General features: G+C 40.8%; 1 protein-coding gene across 2 annotated transcripts in view; it reads right to left on the bottom strand.

Moving 5' to 3' along the window:
• LOC137322030 (myosin-IIIb) overlaps window positions 1-22,005 on the bottom strand; it is a 166,085-nt gene that overhangs the window by 53,803 nt on the left and 90,277 nt on the right. For both annotated transcript variants that reach the window (XM_067985063.1, XM_067985055.1), the window contains exons 8-16: window positions 19,639-19,764; window positions 13,837-13,945; window positions 11,862-11,981; window positions 11,404-11,504; window positions 9,666-9,752; window positions 9,510-9,575; window positions 7,221-7,334; window positions 1,270-1,381; window positions 162-208 (exon numbers count right to left, since the gene is read on the bottom strand). In XM_067985063.1, coding sequence (XP_067841164.1) covers window positions 162-208; window positions 1,270-1,381; window positions 7,221-7,334; window positions 9,510-9,575; window positions 9,666-9,752; window positions 11,404-11,504; window positions 11,862-11,981; window positions 13,837-13,945; window positions 19,639-19,764 — 882 coding nt within the window. The remainder of the gene's footprint in view (window positions 1-161; window positions 209-1,269; window positions 1,382-7,220; window positions 7,335-9,509; window positions 9,576-9,665; window positions 9,753-11,403; window positions 11,505-11,861; window positions 11,982-13,836; window positions 13,946-19,638; window positions 19,765-22,005) is intronic.

The following is a 22,005-nucleotide window of genomic DNA, read 5'->3' as shown; positions in this document are numbered from 1 at the left end:
TCCAAAATAATAAAATAAAAATATCCAGCAGGGGCTCAGTGGCCTCTTTCTGAGCTGTAACCATTTTACGATCAGACTTTGCTTTTGATTCAGAATGTACTTAGTTTGCTGTAAAATCAGCAACTACGTTGCCATTCCATAAAAGTCTTAGAATAACTTACTCTTGTTCTTTGCTGAGCCATTAAGGTTCCAGTTCTCGAGACTGTAGCTGCAATTAAAAAGTCAGTGTCATCAAATAAACTGGAAGCATTGTTATTACATATAGACCTATACACACACCCTCGTGCACTAAATGTAGGGTTAAAATTTTTTTTCAGGTTAATAAATTTTCTGATTCTTCCTTCCCCCTCGTATCTTTCTCTCCTTTCCTGATCGACCAGGTCATGCCTCTCCTGTGACTGAAGACAGGTGGATGTCACATTCTGAAATCTGCATCACAGCAACTCCGAAGCTCAACATAAAGTCGTGCTCAGACATAGCATTTCCCAACTGGCAGCTCAGCACATTGGGGAAAATCAAACCTCCATGCCCCATTCCACAGAGCTGCACACAGGTGTGCTCAAGTGCTCTGCATCACATCACTCCTAACATAAATATGCTTCTATTTACCATTCTCGTTAGGTTTCCTGGCCACAGTAGCCTCCAGATTCGACTATTCGAATGCTCTCCTGGCTAGCCTTCCAGTACTCACCCTCTATAAATTTCAGCTGATTCAAAACTCTGCTGCCCATATCTTGTCATGTGTTCAATGACCTACATTGGCTCTTGCTCCTCTAATGCCTCAAATTTAAAATTCTCATCCTCATGTTTAAATCCCTTCATGGCCTCACCCCTTCCTATGTAACTGCCTCCAGTCCTACAACCCTCCGAGAATTCTGTTCCTCCAACTAGAGCCTCATGTGCAGCCCCCCCCTCCATTTCCCCCCTCCCCAATAACGACCATGCCTTCAACCATCTAGGCCTTCAAGCTTTTAGCCACATCTTCTAATATCTCCTTCTTTGGCTCCGCAACCATTTTTTCTGACTACGCTTCTGTGAAGTGCCTTGGCATGTTTGTCTACATTAAAGGAGCTGTATAAACACAGATTGTTAGTTTGCATTCATCAGAACATAGATTTATATCTCTTATGAACTCTTAATTCTTATTGTTGCAAGTTTCTAACGTCCAGTACATATAGACACACAACTTCAAAACTATTTTACTGAGGCAATGCTGACCACTGCATTTACCTACACAGGTTTGTCTAAAATGCTGGTCATGTTATTTACCTGCAAACAGTACACTTAGCAGTGGAGTTATGCTGTTAATGAACAGCCCTCGAATGCTTGCTGGGATTGTGTCTCTGTTTTTCTCCAGAAACCCAGATGCATTATATTGGACCTGTGGAATTTATAAACAAACACAAAATTAGGTGTAAAAAGCTCAAACCAGGTTAAGTTTTCCTTATAATCAAATCTGGTCACTTTTTTAAAAAAAAGTTACTTAATCCCAAAATCGATTTGCTTCCATCCCTTAAAAATGGTAGATTAAGGGAAATATTTGGCCAACTGTTTCTTCAGGGTCTGTTATTTACTCACAAACTAAATTCTTTTCTCCTTTCACCCAGAATTCATAAATAAACAGAATATATCCAAATACAAAACACAATAAACTTTCCAAACTCTAAATAAAAATAAAAGACTTAAAATTGGGTTTTTGCTGGAGGGAAAACAATTGATTTTAATCCAATCATGTAGCTTACAAAATTAAATCTTGTAAGTGATTTGCAGTAACATTCACTACAATTTAGTTTTTGAATAGATTAAAAAATTGCCTGGTCATCCAAATTGTTCAAAAGTTTCCATCTCGGCCACACAGACGAGGAAGTGTAATCAATAATCTGAGTTAGATGATCTTATGTGGGGCAGCGCTAGTGTAGGTCTGCCTTTCCCACAATGCTCATTGGACTTTTTTTTATAAAACTTTGTTCTCCAGATGTGGGTGTTGCTGTTCTGGCCATATCAGGGTTGGCTCTTCATCACTATACAGGTGATCCCTAATTAGAAGTGTCAGGTGAGGGTGGAATTGGGCTATAATGTCCTTATAGTTGAGACAGTCTGGGCATTCACCATGAAGGCTCACATTTGGGTGAGGCACCAGAAGGCACTGTAGCCCATGGAACCAGGCCCCAGTGAGGGAGTCAATATAAGTGAAGTTCTTTCTGTCTTTCTTTGCCTTGAGAGGACCCCTTGCTGCTTTTACAACATTGTTCCTTAACATTAATTACTTAATATTCAAGCCATATACAAATAGAATAGCTGGTTGCAGACACTCCACAAGCAGCAAAATGTGGAGAATGCATTAACACCAGTAACCATTTGATAGCCAAGAAGGCTGCCTGAAATTTGTCCCTCCTCATACAGTTACAACTAATTGAATTATGGCAACATCTCTGCAGCAGACAGGCAAGACAAACACAATCATTGCTTTTTCAAAATGGTACCAAATTAAAAGAGGAAGGATATTCCTTCATTAAACAAAGTACTTTCCTTTTTATCTCCCACAAAGCTATAAATAAAATTTACCAGTTAGGAGAATGCCATAAATATACCAGTGGACAGATAACTACTTGTGTACTTTGTCAGGTATAGGGAATGGCACCCAGACTGAAATAAATGTTGTTCCCTGTTTGGTTAGTGTTGGAGCCCGTGGCTTAACTCGTTGAACATTGGTCAGTGAATCTAGCTAACATAAAATTATAGGCATTCTTGACTGAGAAGTATCAACTTTCTAATTTAGGATTTCACTCAACGGGTAGTAGATGTCCTGAAAACTACACATGAAAGACATTTTCTTTAAAGTTTGAGTTGTTTCTCTCCTATCCGTTAATTACTAACACAATGCCAAAAATGCACTTAAAATTTATGAGACGCCATCACTAATTTCAAAGGGATGTAGAACCAATTGAATATTTGTACAAAGTGTCTGCACTTTTGATTTCCTATTCAAAATGATGGGGAAACTAAATAGTTGATATTCATTCCAGCATGCTGATTACCTGCAGACAGGCCAACACAGAAAATTACTGCTCTTTTTGGAACTGGAACAGAACTTCACTTAAATATCAGGTTTGTTTTTGGGACAAAATGGGGCAAATGAAAGTAATTACATTGAGGCACCGTATACATCATCCTGTTTAACACAGCAAAACTTCTTTACCACTCACCTAAATTATATTAATCAGAAAGATTAACACTGACATTAGGACTCAGATTTAAATATAAACACTAAGTACACGCCAGCTGATGTAGATCAATCATATAATGATGAAATATCCAAATACTGCCATAAAAACCACCTTACATTGACATATGATATTGCAGTGGTTATGTTACTGGGCAGACAACCAAGGTATTGAGTTCAAATCATAGCACAGCAAGCTGTGAAATTGAATCAGTAAATCTGGTAATCTGTGGGCCAGCATTAGGAAAGGAGGGAAGGCTAATAAAAACCCAACTGGTTCACTAATGTCCTCAGGTAAGGGAACCTGCCACCCCTGCTGGGTCTGGCTGAGAATCATAGAAGTTTACAACATGGAAACAGGCCCTTCGGCCCAACATGTCCATGTCGCCCAGTTTATACCACTAAGCTAGTCCCAATTGCCTGCACTTGGCCCATATCCCTCCATACCCATCTTACCCATGTAACTGTCCAAATGCTTTTTAAAAGACAAAATTGTACCCGCCTCTACTACTGCCTCTGGCAGCTCGTTCCAGACACTCACCACCCTTTGAGTGAAAAAATTGCCCCTCTGGACCCTTTTGCATCTCTCCCTTCTCACCTTAAATCTATGCCCCCTTGTTATAGACTCCCCTACCTTTGGGAAAAGATTTTGACTATCTACCTTATCTATGCCCCTCATTATTTTATAGACTTCTATAAGATCACCCCTAAACCTCCTACTCTCCAGGGAAAAAAGTCCCAGTCTATCTAACCTCTCCCTATAAGTCAAACCATCAAGTCCCGGTAGCATCCTAGTAAATCTTTTCTGCACTCTTTCTAGTTTAATAATATCCTTTCTATAATAGGGTGACCAGAACTGTACACAGTATTCCAAGTGTGGCCTTACTAATGTCTTGTACAACTTCAACAAGACATCCCAACTCCTGTATTCAATGTTCTGACCAATGAAACCAAGCATGCTGAATGCCTTCTTCACCATCCTATCCACCTGTGACTCCACTTTCAAGGAGCTATGAACCTGTACTCCTAGATCTCTGTTCGATAACTCTCCCCAACGCCCTACCATTAACGGAGTAGGTCCTGGCCCGATTCGATCTACCAAAATGCATCACCTCACATTTATCTAAATTAAACTCCATCTGCCATTCATCGGCCCACTGGCCCAATTTATCAAGATCCCGTTGCAATCCTAGATAACCTTCTTCACTGTCCACAATGCCACCAATCTTGGCGTCATCTGCAAACTTACTAACCGTGCCTCCTAAATTCTCATCCAAATCATTAATATAAACAACAAATAACAGCAGACCCAGCACCGATCCCTGAGGCACACCACTGGTCACAGGCCTCCAATTTGAAAAACAACCCTCTACAACCACCCTCTGTCTTCTGTCGTCAATCCAATTTTGTATCTAATTGGTTACCTCACCTTGGATCCCATGAGATCTAACCTTATGTAACAACCTACCATGCAGTACCTTGTCAAAGGCTTTGCTAAAGTCCATGTAGACCACGTCTACTGCACAGCCCTCATCTATCTTCTTGGTTACCCCTTCAAAAAACTCAATCAAATTCGTGAGACATGATTTTCCTCTCACAAAACCATGCTGACTGTTCCGAATCAGTCCCTGCCTCTCCAAATACCGTAGATCCTGTCTCTCAGAATACCCTCTAACAACTTACCCACTACAGATATCAGGCTCACCGGTCTGTAGTTCCCAGGCTTTTCCCTGCCGCCCTTCTTAAACAAAGGCACAACATTTGCTACCCTCCAACCTTCAGGCACCTCACCTGTAGCTGTCGATGATTCAAATATCTCTGCTAGGGGACCCGCAATTTCCTCCCTAACCTCCCATAACGTCCTGGGATACATTTAATCAGGTCCCGGAGATTTATCTACCTTGATGCGCATTAAGACTTCCAGCACCTCCCTCTCTGTAATATTACATCACTATTTATTTCCCCAAGTTCCCTAACATCCATGCCTTTCTCAACCGTAAATACCGATGCGAAATATTTATTTAGGCCTATATGTGATTCTCAATTATACTAAGTATAAGTATAGTATAAAAAGTCTAGTTGTTGTTTTGTGAAGTGGCCTAGCAAGCCACTAAATTATACAAATAATTGCACAATAAATGTAGCCTGGCCAGCATCACCCACATCCTGAGAACAAAGTAAAAAAAAAGTCCAATGAGCTTTGTGGGGAAGGCAAACATATACTAGAGGATATGCACTGGGATTGAATTGGATACTACAAATACTAACATGAGTAATGGGCCCATATAAATGATGAGTGAATGCTTCCAATCAATTAATGGTTAGCAATGTATTCAATATACAACATTCATGCTAATGCAGGATTTTTGAAATTTAGAACCAGTGGTTGGGTTACAATTTAGTGCAGTATATTTTGCACTAAGTTAATCTGGAAACTTTTTACTCCAACTTAGACGTGGAGAACAAACTAGTTTTGGTAAGATTTGTTTCCCCCTTCCCACTTGATTAAACAGCATTCATTGAAGTCCAGGATTTGCTGCTACTCCAAGAAGGAAGGGTGGAAAGATCATTGTAAACATGAAAAAAAATCTACCGGAAGCCAAAAACGCAATCAGGGATACATACAGAGCAGCTCTAATAGCACAATCAAGATCTGGAGTCAAGATTGGCATCTCAAAGAAAATTCAAAGTGGTTGAACACTTGACAGCACCAAAGGAACATTATCCTAAACAGGAAGGGTGGGAATATGTTCTTTTCTTAAAAAAACAAAGACTGTTCTCAGGATTTGGGTGATGCTGTCAAGCCGGCATTCATTGCCCATTCCTAGCTGCCTGTTGCTGGGCCGCCTTCTTGAACTGCTGCAGTCCTTGTGGTAATAGTGTGTAGCAATTGTTTGTAGAACCAATCATGACCACGCCAGTTCACAAAAGCACTTTACCCTTTCTGGATCCAGTTCACAGATACGAAAGAACAAACAAACTTGCATTTATATAGCACCGTTCAAGACATCAGGACATCCCAAAGTGCTTCACAGCTAATAAAGTACTATTGAAGTGTAATCACAGTTGTAGTGTTGGGAAATGTGGCAGCCAATTTGTACACAGCAAGGTCCCACAAAGAGCAATGAGATAAATCACCAGATAATCTGTTTTAATGGTGATGGTTGAAGGATAAACTATGGCCAGGACAAGGAAACACCTCACCCTTTCATAGAGGCACACTTTTCACCGACCCTCCCCATTCCTTCCACTATTCTTCTCCCTCTCTCTTCTTGATCTGACACTCTTCTCCTCCGCCAACCTACTTAAGCTAGCACTCTTTCTCCCCTCCCCCCTCCACTCACTCAAGATAGCACTCTTTTTCCCTCCCCTCACTCATTCAAGATAGCACTCTTTCTCCCTCCCCACTTCCCCCCTCCCCACTTCCCGAGCCCGCCCCCTCTTCCTGTTGGCTTCAGCAATGCGATCAATTGTTGATTGCATAGCTGAAACTGGTCTTTTGAATTTAATTCTCCCTAGCCATAGCCCAGGCAATGCTACACCCCAGGATTTTCAGGCGTTCCTGACATTTGTTCCTGACATTTTTTGTAAAGCATATTTCCTTCACTTATATTACATTATAGTGTGCTTGTTTCCAAAATTGCCAACATTCTTTTTTAAAAAGCACTTTAAGCAATAGTGACTGGTTTCTGTGGAGGCAGAGTAATACCAATGCTCTCACCAAATGATGGTCAGATGCATTGCTGGACTCTACCCTTGACATTCGACAGGCATTGGAGCAACTTTAATCCTTATCAATATTTTATATTTTTTTTAAAAAGCGTACATAACACTTTTGATTACTAATATCAGGAGTCATGGCATGATACTTAAAAGAAAAAAATACATATACGATTACCATGTACTTTGTCTTTAGGGGAATGGTATACTAGCAGTTAACCAACATTTTCGATTGGTGTCTCTTCATAAAAATGAGAGTAAAACACAACACTCTTACCTTTCCTGCATAATGTATCACTGTAAATACTGGACTGTGACTTCTGTCTATTTTAAAGTGTGGATTCCCTTTGAAACTACTGTTTAGTTTGTCCACAAAAGTCCTGTCAGTGGCCTGTAATTGTACATAAAAGGAACATAAAGGTCATACTTAAATATTGTACATGCATAGGTCTGTAAATAATATTCCTAAATATTTGTTCATTTTGCCTTTAGTTAATAAAGGGATTCAAAATTTTTAAAAAGTTACCTAAAGCTTGCTACAAGTCTGCATGCATACATTAAAAATAACTCTATCCAGAACTCTTCCATCAGTTTATCAAGAGAAACCCAATGACAAGGTCACATTTTCACCAACAAATCAACTGGATGAGTCACCTATGAATAAAACTACGTCTACCCTTTTGATCAGATGCAAGGTGCACTAATTCCACAAACTAAACTTCTTATGCTAGTCCAACCAGCCTTTATGAAGGAAAACCACACCAATTCTGTTTAATGACTGAGTTGGAGTTGTAGTTTGTGTAGCAAAGGTACACATTGAAACAGTTTCAATGAAATGCAAGCAGTTTCTCTGGTGGTTTAGAAGGAGAATGCACCACCCAATGTGGTGAGCATCCATTTTGAACAGGAAGATCCCAGTTTTGATCCCCAGTCTGTACTGTTACCAGTAGGGTGCCACAATGGGCTTCAACAACCCGTGGTTATTGAAGGGGCTAAAAAAAAATTTCCAGTCCTGATCTTTATCTGGTAATCTCTGATGAAGGTGTTTATGTATGGGCACGAGGCCAGGACAGTTACTGGCTGTGATGCCCCCACAGTTGAACAGCCAGCTAGCACTCATTGTCTAAACTCAATGAACAAGCATGATCACTTGGGTAACGTACCAGAAAGTAGTTGGTGGCCATGGAACTATAAGAGATCATTTTATTTCAACATTGCCAGTACACGGCAGGATTACACAACAGGAAATTATGTACCCACAACTGGTGATTTTCCATCCACTAAAATTAACAGATGGAAAGTAATGGGCTGAGGGGGTGCAAGTTCCCAAAATGTGCCCCTGGTGTGTGTGCTGGCAGTGGAATACTCCAGCATAAGTTATTGCTTTTAGGAGAGGGAAAAGTGAAAGAAAATTGGAGGTGAAAAAACATTGAACAAGTGTGGCTAAAAATCTAATCCCTTCAGAAATAGACCTCATGAGATCAGACACCTCTTATAACTTGTCTGTTTGCAGATTTGATCCCAACTGCGGCCCAGGAATTAATCAAACATTCTAGGTTTGAGAATTCCATTAACTCTGACTAATCAGACAAACACCTCAAAAATAAAAACTTTGATTACTCTAAACACTCCTGCCTTCCACCCTATCAGAGACCTTCCCTTTTGTTCTTTCCTCCCCTCCCCCATCACTTTCCCTGGCTCTGTACTTGCTTAAAAACTGTTTAATCTTCAACTTCTTCCAGTTCTGACAAAGGGTCATCGACCTGAAACATTAACTCTGTTTCTTTCTCCACAGATGCTGCCCGACTTGCTGAGTATTTCCAGCATTTTCTGTTTTTATTTCAGATTTCCAGCATCTGTATTATTTTGCTTTTGAATGAATGCAAAGACGTCAAATGATGCAACTCCAGCCAGTCAATTGCTGCAGCAAACACCCCAGTGTGCATAAATCTTTGTGATACAAAAAAAAGGTTCAATAGATGTGATGTGGTTGTGAAAACACTCATTATAGCAACAGCCCTATCTACCACATCATTGGCTGTCCTGCAGCTCTGCTGTTCTCCCTTCGTGTCTCACATATATACGTTACAATTTTGTAAACTGTTAAAAAGGATTGTCACCATATTAGGAAATTTTTAAGACAGACTGTTTGAATAAACCGCTCTGAAAATGCTGCTGTAGAGCCGATAGGCTGGGCTAAACAGTAAACTTTCACCAGTATACTTTCTCTTTCAAGGCAAAATTTTTCAATGTGCTTTTCACCTTTTTTTGGAAAATCATTATACTTCTGTAAACCAAGAAAAAAATACTAAGGTGGGTTCTCTTCTGTGCTCATAGTATAAAGCTACCCATCAAGTCCCATCACAGCAATACCAACTCTTGAAAATCAGTAGGGACCGAGCGAGGGAGGGGGGCGCGCGAGTGGGACCGAGCGAGGGAGGGGATAAAAGAAATGAGAGAGAGAGAGAGAGAGAGAGAGAGAGAGAGAGAGAGAGAGAGAGAGAGAGAGAGAGAGAGAGAGAGAGAGAGGCTACAGTTGCATTCTCTTCATTGCTCAGTTCGTTACCTGTGGAAACGCACTTTGTTCATCCAGTAGGGAAAACACTCCTAGTGGTTTTGCCAAAAACAGATCCTATAGAGAGAAAGTTTGTATGTGAATAAAACAGAAAAGAAAAAATTACAATCCAATATAGCCACACTGAACTGTAAATGCCTCTTTTACCAGTATTGCCTTGTTGTCCTTAAAGGTAATAGTTTCCCACTCCAATCCTTCTTGCTTGTACTCATTTTGCTGCATTAAAAATATGTGCTGCAGAAAAAAAAATGCTTTTAATTTGGGCTTTTCATTTAAAAGGAAAACTATTAACATAATATCAGGGAAATATAATAATTGACACACGAAGAATACAGAATACAATGGGATCTGTGATTAGTTACTTTTATAAATCCATATTTCATAGTTCCAACTAATATCTCTTACAAGTCAATTGAGATACGGTGCTTAGAATGGGCCTATGTACTCTGTATTATGGCTAATGAATTATACCCACAAGATGGGGTATTGCCAAAATCAAGTTGGAATCAAAGCTGGTGAGCTGGACCAGAAATCAGCCAGTAGGCTAGAGGTGCTAACAGGAATTGGGTGGAAGTCAAAGGCTGGAGAGATGTGCTAGGATCAGACAGGAATCAAGCAATACCAATAAACACAGTGCATTTTTTAATGCACATTTGGGCTGGCCAGTGTGTTTCCAGGTCAGAACCAAGACCTTTATATTAGTTGCAGAAAGTTTGAGAGGTGAACAGATGTGGGCTAGAGATACAGGCTGCACAGAATAATGGAGCCAAGTGTAGAGAATCTTGCAGTTACTGCACTGCATTGAAGGAAGGCCACTGAGGCTGACTGATGCTGGGATGAGCTTCTCGTGATGAGACTGCATCGGGTGCACCAACTGGCTTAGCCATACATCACAGGAACTGGCTGGACTACATTAGGCGCTAGTGAGCCTCACTCTCCTCTGGCAAAAAGAGTCACCACACCAGGATCATCCTGGAGATGAAAGAAAACCCCCAGCTTCTTTTCTCCACTACCAACTGACTTAGTCAATCCCTCTCCACCCTAAAGCTTTCCACCACTGGGGGTTTCCTCACCTCATATCTGGGTTTGTTGTCGACCCAGATATGAGAAGAGACTGATTGCCATGATTAGTCAACAACTCCATTATTGTTAGATCATGCAACTATCAGGATGGTAGAAGATGAACTAGATGGACCTTGGTCTTTGTTCATCTAGCAATTCCCATGTTCCTACTGGCCATGCTCATCTGTAAGACTGTCTCATTACACCCAGTGGACATTACCTAATGGAAAAACATGGATTGAATTTCAGCTCATTTTAACTTACTGGAAATTGGTAGCACTGATTTATAATGGCAGCTGTTTTAGTGGGTGCAATGTAAACAAACAATACCTTGATGTGAGTTCATGATGGCAAAATTGCTAATATGAAAATTCTATCATTTAATATTCAGTGAAATTAGTTTTGTTTTGTGAGTGGAATTACTTCCTCTCATCTGTTCCTGGTATTTTTACAAACTGCAACACTTGTGGCATTTAGTTTAATAAGTGAAATGATACATTGGGTAAGCTTTTTTGCATTCATGTAAAATAAAATTGCCTTTAGTAGAAACTAGAGGAGCATTCCTGTTAACTCCAGTATTATAGAAAGTGATGCAGTAGTTTCCTACATACAACTCAGAATAAAGGAGCAAATCGTTAACTCCTTTTTCAATGCTGAATAACCCATGTAGCTGATTCACATGCAGCTTGACACTAGCAGTATAATTTTACACAGCATATGGAAATAACTGTAGAAAGTGGCTGTAGATTTTTCATATATTATGAATTATGTAAAACCTAATGTTTACCCTAGTAATTGAATTTTAAAGTTTGGGTTTACTTACATGATTGAAGAAATACTGAATCTGTTCATTTGCCAAATTAATACACATCTGTTCATATCTGTTAACTGCAAAATTCTCAAATCCAAAAATGTCTAGTATACCTAAAAATAAATTCAAAAGCAATTCAACAGCACAATTAGCAACCACTATGAAATTATTCACATGTTAAGATGTTTGTGATAGGTGGAATCACCAGAGAGCCAACAAATGCTCATGTTAATTGCATTGCCCCTCTCCACAAAATCAAAAGGGCATAATATTCAAAATGGCAGCTTTTAGAGTATTGGCACCAAAAGGTAAACAATGTCATTTACACTTGGCGGGGCAGGTTCAACTGCATGATAAGAACAACAATGCCATTACCTGGTATACCAGCAGTGTTAGAAAAGATAGAACTATTTTTCTTTGTGCAGGTTAACTTGCATGCTTTAGAAATATGAAGAGACAGTATTACATACCTATCTCCCGTAGTTCCACAGCATCCATGTCCTCCTTTGGAGCCAGAAGCTGGTTGATTTTGCTGACTATCCAGCCAAAAACTCTACCATAAGCTACCTTAGCAATAGAATCCCTGGCATCTATAATAATAAGAACAAAATCAGAAAGAGACCTCCTTCTCCACATGTCCCAGGGAGCAGTATGGGCTGGTTATCACTCACCCTCCCCCACAATCATGTGCTGTACTTCAGTCCCTCAGTGATCATCCTGTGGTCTCCAGAGATATCACAGAACTATTAACAGGGAATATTCAGTACTATATGTTTATGGATCTTGGTTTTCACCTTGTATTTGATATTGCCCTCTAAATTCAATCTAAATTTATTTTGTTCCATGAATCTTTCACTGTGCAACGATTTGAAATAGATTAATAAAACAGAAGAAAAAAAAAAGTAATTTTATATCCAAAAAATACAATCTCCACACCAATTTTCTACCCTCCTCTCATGAAGCCAACTCATGCCAGGGTACAGCTCCACAGGCACCTTGGGAGAAATTACTTTATAAAAATGTATTTGTTCTCTGGGTGTGGGCAATGCTGGCACATTACATTTATTGCCCATCCCTAGTTGCCCTGAGGTGGTGGGCCTTTACCTTGAAGCACTACAGTCCTTGTGCTGACTGAGTTCCCATATTGACAGGATATTGAACCTGCAATAGGGAAGGAACTGTGATGTATATCTATTTCAACATGGTGTGCAACTAGGAGGGGAACTTGGAGGTGATGATAGTCCAATAATATTGCTGCTTTTTTCCCCTCTTAATGGTAGTTGCTCTTGTCCTTCTCAGAAGGCCTCTCCCCTCCCTATCGCTGTAACCTCCTCCAGCTCTACAACCCAACTAGGGTTGCCAAACCTCCAGGATTGCCCTGGAGTCTTTAGGAATTAAAAGTTAATCTCCAGGACACTGCTGCAAACAACCCAGGAGAAAAATCATAGGGGCATCCAATCAGAGTTGGCAACCCTAAACCCAACTGTATTCTCTGTTCCTGTGACTGGCCCAACATTGGTTGCCATGCCTTCAGCCACCTGGGCCCATGCTCTGGAATTCCACCCCTCCAACTCCCTTTCTTCCTTTAAGACCCTTCTTAAAATCTCTCTCTTTGACCAAGTTTTTGGTCACCCCTCCTAATAGTCCCTTCTTTGGTTCAGCATCCATTTATTTTTGATTATGTCTATGAAGCATTGTGGGAAATTTTTCTTTGTTAAAGGTCAAGTTGTTGTAGAGGTCACATGGGAGGGAGATGCTGTCAAAGTAACTTTGGTGAGTTGCTGCAGCGCATTGAATAGATACTACGTACTCTAGCCACAACGTGCCAGTTGTAGGGAGAGTGGATATTGAGTTCAGTGGCAAGGGTGCCAGTCAAGTGAACTGTTCTTTCCTGGATGGCGTTGAGCGCATTGTGGCATGTCATGAGTGTTTAATCACACTCCTGCCTTGAGCCTTATGATGGTGGAGGGGCTTTGAGGGGGTCAGGAAGTGAATCACTTGTTGCAGAGTCCTCAGCCAACAGTGAACACTGGCAGGCTATTTGGCAGGGGGGGCAGGGGGTCACAAGTAGGGCTGTTCCTTTCCTCACTAGATGTTTATACATGCACATTTACCAGAAAGAGCTGCTGAATAGCAGACAAAAGCAGAACCCTAGTCAATTTTTTTCCCTTCCTTAACCCAATGCTAACTCAGCTGAGATCAGTTAACTCAACACAGGCCAAAGCTCGAACCCGGGACCTTCCCTATTCTGCACAGTTCACACTCTACATTGGCCAGAGCACTAAATAACTGAGCAGGCAGCAGCCTTTAAAAAGTAAACTTATTCAGCAACTCAGTTCAAATCTACTACTAGGCCGCATGACCTCTTGATGCGTACAATTAAATTGCAGTTCTCTGCCGCTGTAAATTTGTAAAATATTCCCAGATTGAATAATTTGTTCCTACCTTCAGCTTGCTGTTTACTGTGGTACCTTTGAATGGATTCGCCTCGAGTTACTGCCATTGTACAAATCAAACACTTTAACAGTTCTTCCTCCTCAACGCCAAACTGACCCTGTTGAATTTAACAGCAATTAGTACAATCCAAGACAGCTACATCAAATAAAATAGGGACTAATTTAACTCAGTATCAGCATTAGAAACTGTGCAGTTATATACCATCACTCATATTATTACAAAGTGTACTACCTTTTTTCTACATATATTTTACACATAATGTTTTAAAATTCTTGTGTATGGCATGCACTCCCTGTTAACTTGCTACATAAACATTTCCACAAGAATTACAATTTTAATACCGTCAACACTTACCTGCAATATTACCCTGTCACACCACTTGGTGGCACCCTACAGACTTCCCACCTCTTCACCCCACTGCTCTGCCTGTTCTGGCATCAATCGGACATTTCCTGTTCCTGTGCGTCCCTTGCCCAACTTCCTTTGAAAGCAATCATCAACTGAGTTTAAAGAAAATTTTAATTGCCTCTTTTAATTCCTTGTATTTATCTGGAAACTTTATTTTCATCCCAGTCCTGCTGGCCTAATGTCTACATTTGTGACCCTAAATCATTGGCCTCCTAGCCCTGCTCCTTTAAAGCCTTTCTAGGCTTTCCCAGGTAGATGACCTAGGGGCACACTGGGGGAATGAGAGACAATGTAGGGTGAGGGTAGTTGAAAGAGAAGAGGAGAAAGGTTGTTTTGTTACATCAAATGTGCAATACAAATAGATTAGGATTAGTGGTCTATTATAACATGGATACAAAAGCATCAATGATTCACAGTGGAAACCTTTGTAAAATTCCTGCCTTATGGAGGAGCTGAGAAAATTATTTTAAAAAAAAATCCACATGTGCTGAGTAGTCACTTTGGTAAGGTCATTGTATTTTGTTGTGTATTTATGATCTTTGTTGCCTTTGCCTTGGCACCCTTAATCTGTGAATTTAAATCCATTGCACTGAATGAATCAATACAACGTGCACTTTTGTTGACTTTTTTTGTACAGCTCACTAGATAATGACTATGAAAACACTGAAGTTAAGGAAGGAGACTCAGAAGTCATGATACAAACATGAAGAGAATAACAGAAATCATTTGCACAGTAAAGTGCCGATACCACCGAAATGGTGTGCCAGTAAGTGTTATACTATGCTTGGCTAGATTAACAAAAAGCCAGTTTGTTCTACAGCCTATTCAGTCATTTTCTGTACTTACGCACACAGACACACAAAACCTATTTTACATAATGATTAGAATTCTACAAACAGGCTACTAACAAAAGCCAGCAAGACATCAAGAGAAGTCATCAAGCATAACAATCTTTTATTACTACTTTGAAAAACTTCTTGTTGCATCTCATTGTTTCAAGGTGGGGGTGGACGGTGGAGGACAATTAAAGCACAATCTTTAAATCAGTCATCAGACTAGAGAGAGATTACAGGGGTAATTTTAAATTGATGGAAAATCACAGGGAGAGCACACTTGATTCCTGATGTGCATTCCAGGAGTGCGATCTTGTAAAATTATCCCTCATGTTTTGTTTTAATACTTTTTAAACTTTTTAACAGTCAGCATTTCTGACTGCAGTAGTTAGATTTCAGGATTGGAATTAAGGAAATTGATAATTTTTTTGCTACCATGTTTATATATAGAGTACTGTTAAATAAAGTATTTTGTTAGCAGTACAAGAAAAACCATTGATCGAATCCGACCATCCTCCCCCCGAACAAGTGATACAGGGAACCCTGATCAGCAACTTGAACTGTATTGGTGAAAATTAGCTAGGTAACGGTTTAAAAAATACAGACCTTGGATGTGCTGCTCTCCTTTATAATTATTGACCAGTAAGGAAAACAAGCACACAAGGCAAGCACAAAGGGCTTGCACAAAGATGATTAGTGAATTTTTTTGTCAATGCTGACATGCTATGAGAATATTGGTTTGATAAATTTGTTTTTTGTTCTGGATTTGGTGTTGGTCTTTATCTTTGTAGTGAAGTGAGGGCAAGACCCATAAGTCTGGAGTGAAGGAAGGCATCGGATGGTGGCTGTAAGGAAAGTGGTAAGGATTGTGGGACTGTAGGTGAATGGGGACAATCGGAGGGCTGACATAGGTGAAACGCTCCTCAATGAGCTGGTCTCAGAGCTCTGGAACCGGTGGTCGCTGCCGCTCCTCCTCCTCCTCCTCCTCCTCCCTTGTTTCCTGCTTCTGCTTCTCCTCCTGCACTTGTTGCTGCCTAGGTGGTGGTAAAGGCTCATCCCTCATGATGCCGAAGTTGTGAAGCACGCAGCAGATGACATCAAATCTTGATACCTGCTCAGGTTGTTTTGCAAAGCTCCTCTGAAATGATCCAGGTAATGAAAGCGTTGCATAAGCACACCAATTGTTTGTTCAATGATGTTCCTTGTGACAGCATGGCTATCGTTGTATGTCTGCTCTGCAGCTGCGTGTGGGTTCGTGGCAAGAGTCACGAGCCATGTCCAGAAGGAATAGCCCTCGTCACCCAATAGCCAGCCTTTAACTCATAGAAACATAAAAAATAGGAGCAAGAGTAGGCCATTCGGCCCTTTGGGCCTGCTCCCCCATTCAAAATGATCTTGGTTGATCATCTAACTCAGTACCCTGTTCCCGCTTTTTCCACATATCCCTTGATCCTTTTAGCATTAAGAAATATATCTGAAATATATCTATCTCCTTCTTGAATACATCTAATGACTTGGCCTCCACTGCCTTCTGTGGTAGAGAATTCCACAGGTTCACCACCCTCTGAGTGAAGAAATTTCTCCTCATCTCTGTTCTAATGGCATACCCTGTATCCTGGGACTGTGACCCCTGGTTCTGGACTCCCCAGCCATCGGAAACATCCTCCCTGCATCTAGTCTGTCTAGTCCTGTTAGAATTTTATATGTTTCGATGAGATCACCTCTCATTCTTCTAAACTCTAGTGAATATAGGCCTAATTGACTCAATCTCTCCTCATACATCAGAATCAGTTTGGTAAACCTTCGTTGCACTCCTTCCATGGCAAGGACATCCTTCCTCAGATAAGGAGACCAAAACTGCACACAATAGTCCAGATGTGGTCTCACCAAGGCCCTGTACAACAGTAAGACATCCCTGTTCCAGTACTCAAATCCTCTTGCAATGAACACCAACATACCATTCGCCTTCCTAATTGCTTGCTGCACCTGAATGCTTGCTTTCAGCGACTGGTGTACAAGGACACCCAGGTCTCGTTGCACTTCCCCTTTTCCCAATCTATCACCATTCAGATAATGATGTGGAGATGCCGGTGATGGACTGGGGTTGACAATTGTAAACAATTTTACAACACCAAGTTATAGTCCAGCAATTTTATTTTAAATTCACAAGCTTTCGGAGACTTCCTCCTTCCTCAGGTAAATGTTTCAGGAGCTCCTTGAAGCCTACGCATTTATACATATAGAACAATACATGGTGTTTACAGACTGCCCCTGCAACTGCCCGTTGCCAAGGCAATCACCGTGTTCAGACAGAGAGGTGTCACCTGCAGAACCCCCGAATACACATTCAACAAAAAAACAAACAGGGAAAAAAAACAGAGAGAGGCAGAAACATCCGGAAGGCAGAGAGAGCCAGCAAATGACCCATTATATTAAAAACAGATAACATTTGTTCGCTGGTGGGGTAACGTGTAGCGTGACATGAACCCAAGATCCCGGTTGAGGCCGTCCTCATGGGTGCGGAACTTGGCTATCAATTTCTGCTCGACGATTTTGCGTTGTCGTGTGTCTCGAAGGCCGCCTTGGAGTACGCTTACCCGAAGGTCGGTGGATGAATGTCCATGACTGCTGAAGTGTTCCCCGACTGGGAGGGAACCCTCCTGTTTGGCGATTGTTGCGCGGTGTCCGTTCATCGCGGACGATGAACGGACACCGCGCAACAATCGCCAAACAGGAGGGTTCCCTCCCAGTCGGGGAACACTTCAGCAGTCATGGACATTCATCCACCGACCTTCGGGTAAGCGTACTCCAAGGCGGCCTTCGAGACACACGACAACGCAAAATCGTCGAGCAGAAATTGATAGCCAAGTTCCGCACCCATGAGGACGGCCTCAACCGGGATCTTGGGTTCATGTCACGCTACACGTTACCCCACCAGCGAACAAATGTTATCTGTTTTTAATATAATGGGTCATTTGCTGGCTCTCTCTGCCTTCCGGATGTTTCTGCCTCTCTCTGTTTTTTTTCCCTGTTTTTTTTCCCTGTTTTTTTTCCCTGTTTTTTTTCCCTGTTTTTTTTCCCTGTTTTTTTTCCCTGTTTTTTTTCCCTGTTTTTTTTCCCTGTTTTTTTTCCCTGTTTTTTTTCCCTGTTTTTTTTCCCTGTTTTTTTTCCCTGTTTTTTTTCCCTGTTTTTTTTCCCTGTTTTTTTTCCCTGTTTTTTTTCCCTGTTTTTTTTCCCGTTTGTTTTTTTGTTGAATGTGTATTCGGGGGTTCTGCAGGTGACACCTCTCTGTCTGAACACGGTGATTGCCTTGGCAACGGGCAGTTGCAGGGGCAGTCTGTAAACACCATGTATTGTTCTATATGTATAAATGCGTAGGCTTCAAGGAGCTCCTGAAACATTTACCTGAGGAAGGAGGAAGTCTCCGAAAGCTTGTGAATTTAAAATAAAATTGCTGGACTATAACTTGGTGTTGTAAAATTGTTTACATTCAGATAATAATCTGTCTCTGTTTTTACAACCAAAGTGGATAACCTCACATTTATCCATGTTATACTGCATCTGCCATGTTATTGCCCACTCACCCAACTTGTCTAAATCACATTGGAGCCTCTTTGCATCCTCCTCACAGCTCACATTCCACCCCAGCTTTGTGTCGTCTGCAAACTTGGAAATGTTACATTTAGTTCCCTCATCCAAATCATTGATATATATTGTGAATAGCTGGGGCCCAAGCACCGATCCCTGCGGTACCCCACCAGTCACGTCCTGCCACCCGGAAAAAGACCCGTTTATTCCTACTCTCTGTTTCCTGTCTGTCAACCAATTCTCAGTATATTCCCCCCAATCCCATGTGCTTTAATTTTGCACACTAACCTCTTGAGGGACCTTATCAAAAGCCTTCTGAAAATCCAAATACACCACATCCATTGGTTCTCCCCCATCTATTCTACTACTTACATCCTCAAAAAACTCCAGTGGATTTATTAGGCACGATTTCCCTTTCATAAACCCATGCTGACTTTGTCCGATCCCGTTAATGCCTTCCAAGTGTTCCATTATCACATCTTTTATAATAGACTGTAGCATTTTCCAAACTCGGTGGCCTGGTTGGAATAAAAGTAGCAGAGGACTGGCGCAGGATAAAAGAGTCATGACTATTGCCAGGATATCGGGCACTGATCTGCAAGATGTCCTGCCTGTGGTTGCAAACCACCAAAAATATGAACTAGAGCAGAAAATGGTGAGGGAAGTTTTGATTTCAATATAGAAAGGATGAAGAATGTGCGGGTGCAGCAAAATCCACGGATACCCTGCCAATTTCTGAAAAATTGGAGCTGTTGATCATGTAAAAGCAAAGTTGTAGAGACAGAACCACTTTATATGCTAAAGTGATGCTTTGAATGTTTCACTTCTGATACATCCAGATTTTTGAAATATGTAAACAAATTAATAAAGCAGCAAAAATCACACTTGCATGAGGGAATTTCACATGCCTTTAGTTTCTTTGCTTTAGTTTTGTTGAATTGCATATTGAAGGGATACCTACTGCAGCAGCTTTGAGCCATCCCTTTGATTGATCAGTCACTTTAAGGATTCCATTGTCTTGAGGCTCGAAAATGATATTGCCTAGTGACAGGATTCCTGCCAGTATTGTCATCATGTCAACCTGCTCCTATAAACAAAAAAGGTACAAGAATTAGACTGCTTTTAATAGTACAGTAGTATAGGGTTAACACCATTCTACAAACCAAGATAATGTTGAATCGTCCTGTCAACTATAATTTTGATCTTCTAGAATTCCCTAAATTCTAGAACGGTTCCCGTGGATTGGAAGGTAGCAAACGTAACCCCGCTATTAAAGAAAGGAGGGTGGGAGAAAACAGGGAACTATAGGCCAGTTAGCCTGACATCAGTCGTAAGGAAAATGCTAGAATCTATTATTAAGGATGTAGTAACAAGGCACTTAAAAAATCATAACATGATTAGGCAGAGTTAAAATGATTTTATGAAAGGGAAATCGTATTTGACAAATTTATTTGAGTTTTTTGAGGATGTAAATAGCAGGGCAGATAAGGGAGTAACCAGTGGATGTAGTATATTTGGATTTTCAAAAGGCATTTGCTAAGGTGCCACACAAGAGGTTGTTACACAAGATTAGGGCTCATGGGATTGGGGGTAATATATTAACATGGATTGAGGATTGGTTAACAGACAGAAAACAGAGAGTAGGAATAAAGGGGTCGTTTTCAGGTTGGCAGCTTGTAACTGGTGGGGTGCTGCAAGGATCAGTGCTTGGGCCTCAGCTGTTTATAATCTATATCAAAGACTTAAATGAAGGGACTGACGATACAAAACTAGGTGGGAAAGTAAGCTCTGTGGAGATCGCAAAGAGGCTGCAAAGGGATATAGACAGGTTAAATGAGTGGGTGAGAAGGTGGCAGATGGAGTATAATATAGGGAAATGTGAAATTATCCACTTTGGCAGGAAGAATAGAAAAGCAGAATTTTTTTTAAAAAAAGGAGAGAGAATAAGAAATGTTGGTATTCAGAGCGATTTGGGTGTCCTTGTACACAAATCACAGAAAGTTAACATGCAGGTACTGCAAGCAATTAGGAAGACAAATGGTGTGTTAGCCTTTGTTGCAAAGGGATTAGAGTAGAACAGTAAGGAGGTCTTGCTGCAACTACATACAGCTCTGGGACCACACCTGGAGTGCTGTGTACAGTTTTGGTCTCCTTACCGAAGGAAGGATATACTTGCCTTAGAGGGGGTGCAACAAAGGTTCACTAGGTTAATTCCTGGGATGAGTGGGTTGTCCTATGAGGAGAGGTTGAGTAGAATGGGCCTATACTCTCTGAAGTTTAGAAGAATGAGAGGTGATCTCATTGAAACATATAAAATTCTTACAGGGCTTGAAGGGTAGATGCTGAGAGGCTGTTTCCCCTGGCTTGAGAGTCTAGAACTAAGGATCATAGTCTCAAGATGAAGGGGTGGGCCATTTAGGACAAAAGATGAGGAAAAATGTCTTCACTCAGAGTTGTGAATCTTTGGAATTCTCTACCCAAGACGGCTGTGGATCCTCAGTCATTGAGTATATTCAAGACTGAGGTCGATAGATTTTTGGACACTAAGGGAATCAAGGGATATGGGGATAGGGCGGGAAAGTGGAGTTGAGGTAGAAGATCAGCCATGATTTAACTGAATGGCGGAGCAGGCTCGAGGGACCATATGACCTGCTCCTATTTCTTATGTTCTTATCAGTTCTAATACACATTGACTTTGACTCTGTAAAATAAAGCAGTTACCTTTAATCTTTTAAACAGTCTACTATAAATACTCTTTCTGCTGGAATAATGAAAAGGTACGTGTGTAACTGGCATATCTTTACATTAAATACACTGCTGCTAAAGGAAATTCTGGAAATAGGAAAAGACGATTTGGGCCAACAAACCTGTGCCTTCCTGATTTCATAGTTAAACAAACAATGGAAAATTTGGCCCATATCCATCTATTGCCTCTACTGCCATCGGATGTGGGTACCCCGCTGGATGTCAACCCGTATTCAGAGACCGGAACTCTAGTCTCCACTCGTCTGGGCTATCTTGAATGGGACTTGAACTCATAACCTTCTGCCTTACAGGTGGGAATGCCAAGGCTCACTCCAATTCAAAATACCGGATAATTCAATTTTGATAAACTCCAGAGAAGATGAGAGTTGACTTCAGTGCTGCTTGAATAAGCAATAGCTCAGCACAGACAGCAATGAATACTACTAACACACTGGCTTTTTAGAAAGTATAAAAGTAAACTTTAATATACATAATAAATCACCTGGTATAATAGAGATCACAGTCTTAGCAAATTTGTATTTATACTTTAATGTTGAATATAAAAATAAACAAAAGGTGCATA

The sequence above is a fragment of the Heptranchias perlo genome, chromosome 1, assembly GCF_035084215.1.
Source record: "Heptranchias perlo isolate sHepPer1 chromosome 1, sHepPer1.hap1, whole genome shotgun sequence".
In the NCBI taxonomy this organism is placed as follows: Eukaryota; Metazoa; Chordata; class Chondrichthyes; order Hexanchiformes; family Hexanchidae; genus Heptranchias; species Heptranchias perlo.
Note: the sequence above shows the minus strand (reverse complement) of the source record. Positions and strands in the feature narration are given on the sequence as shown.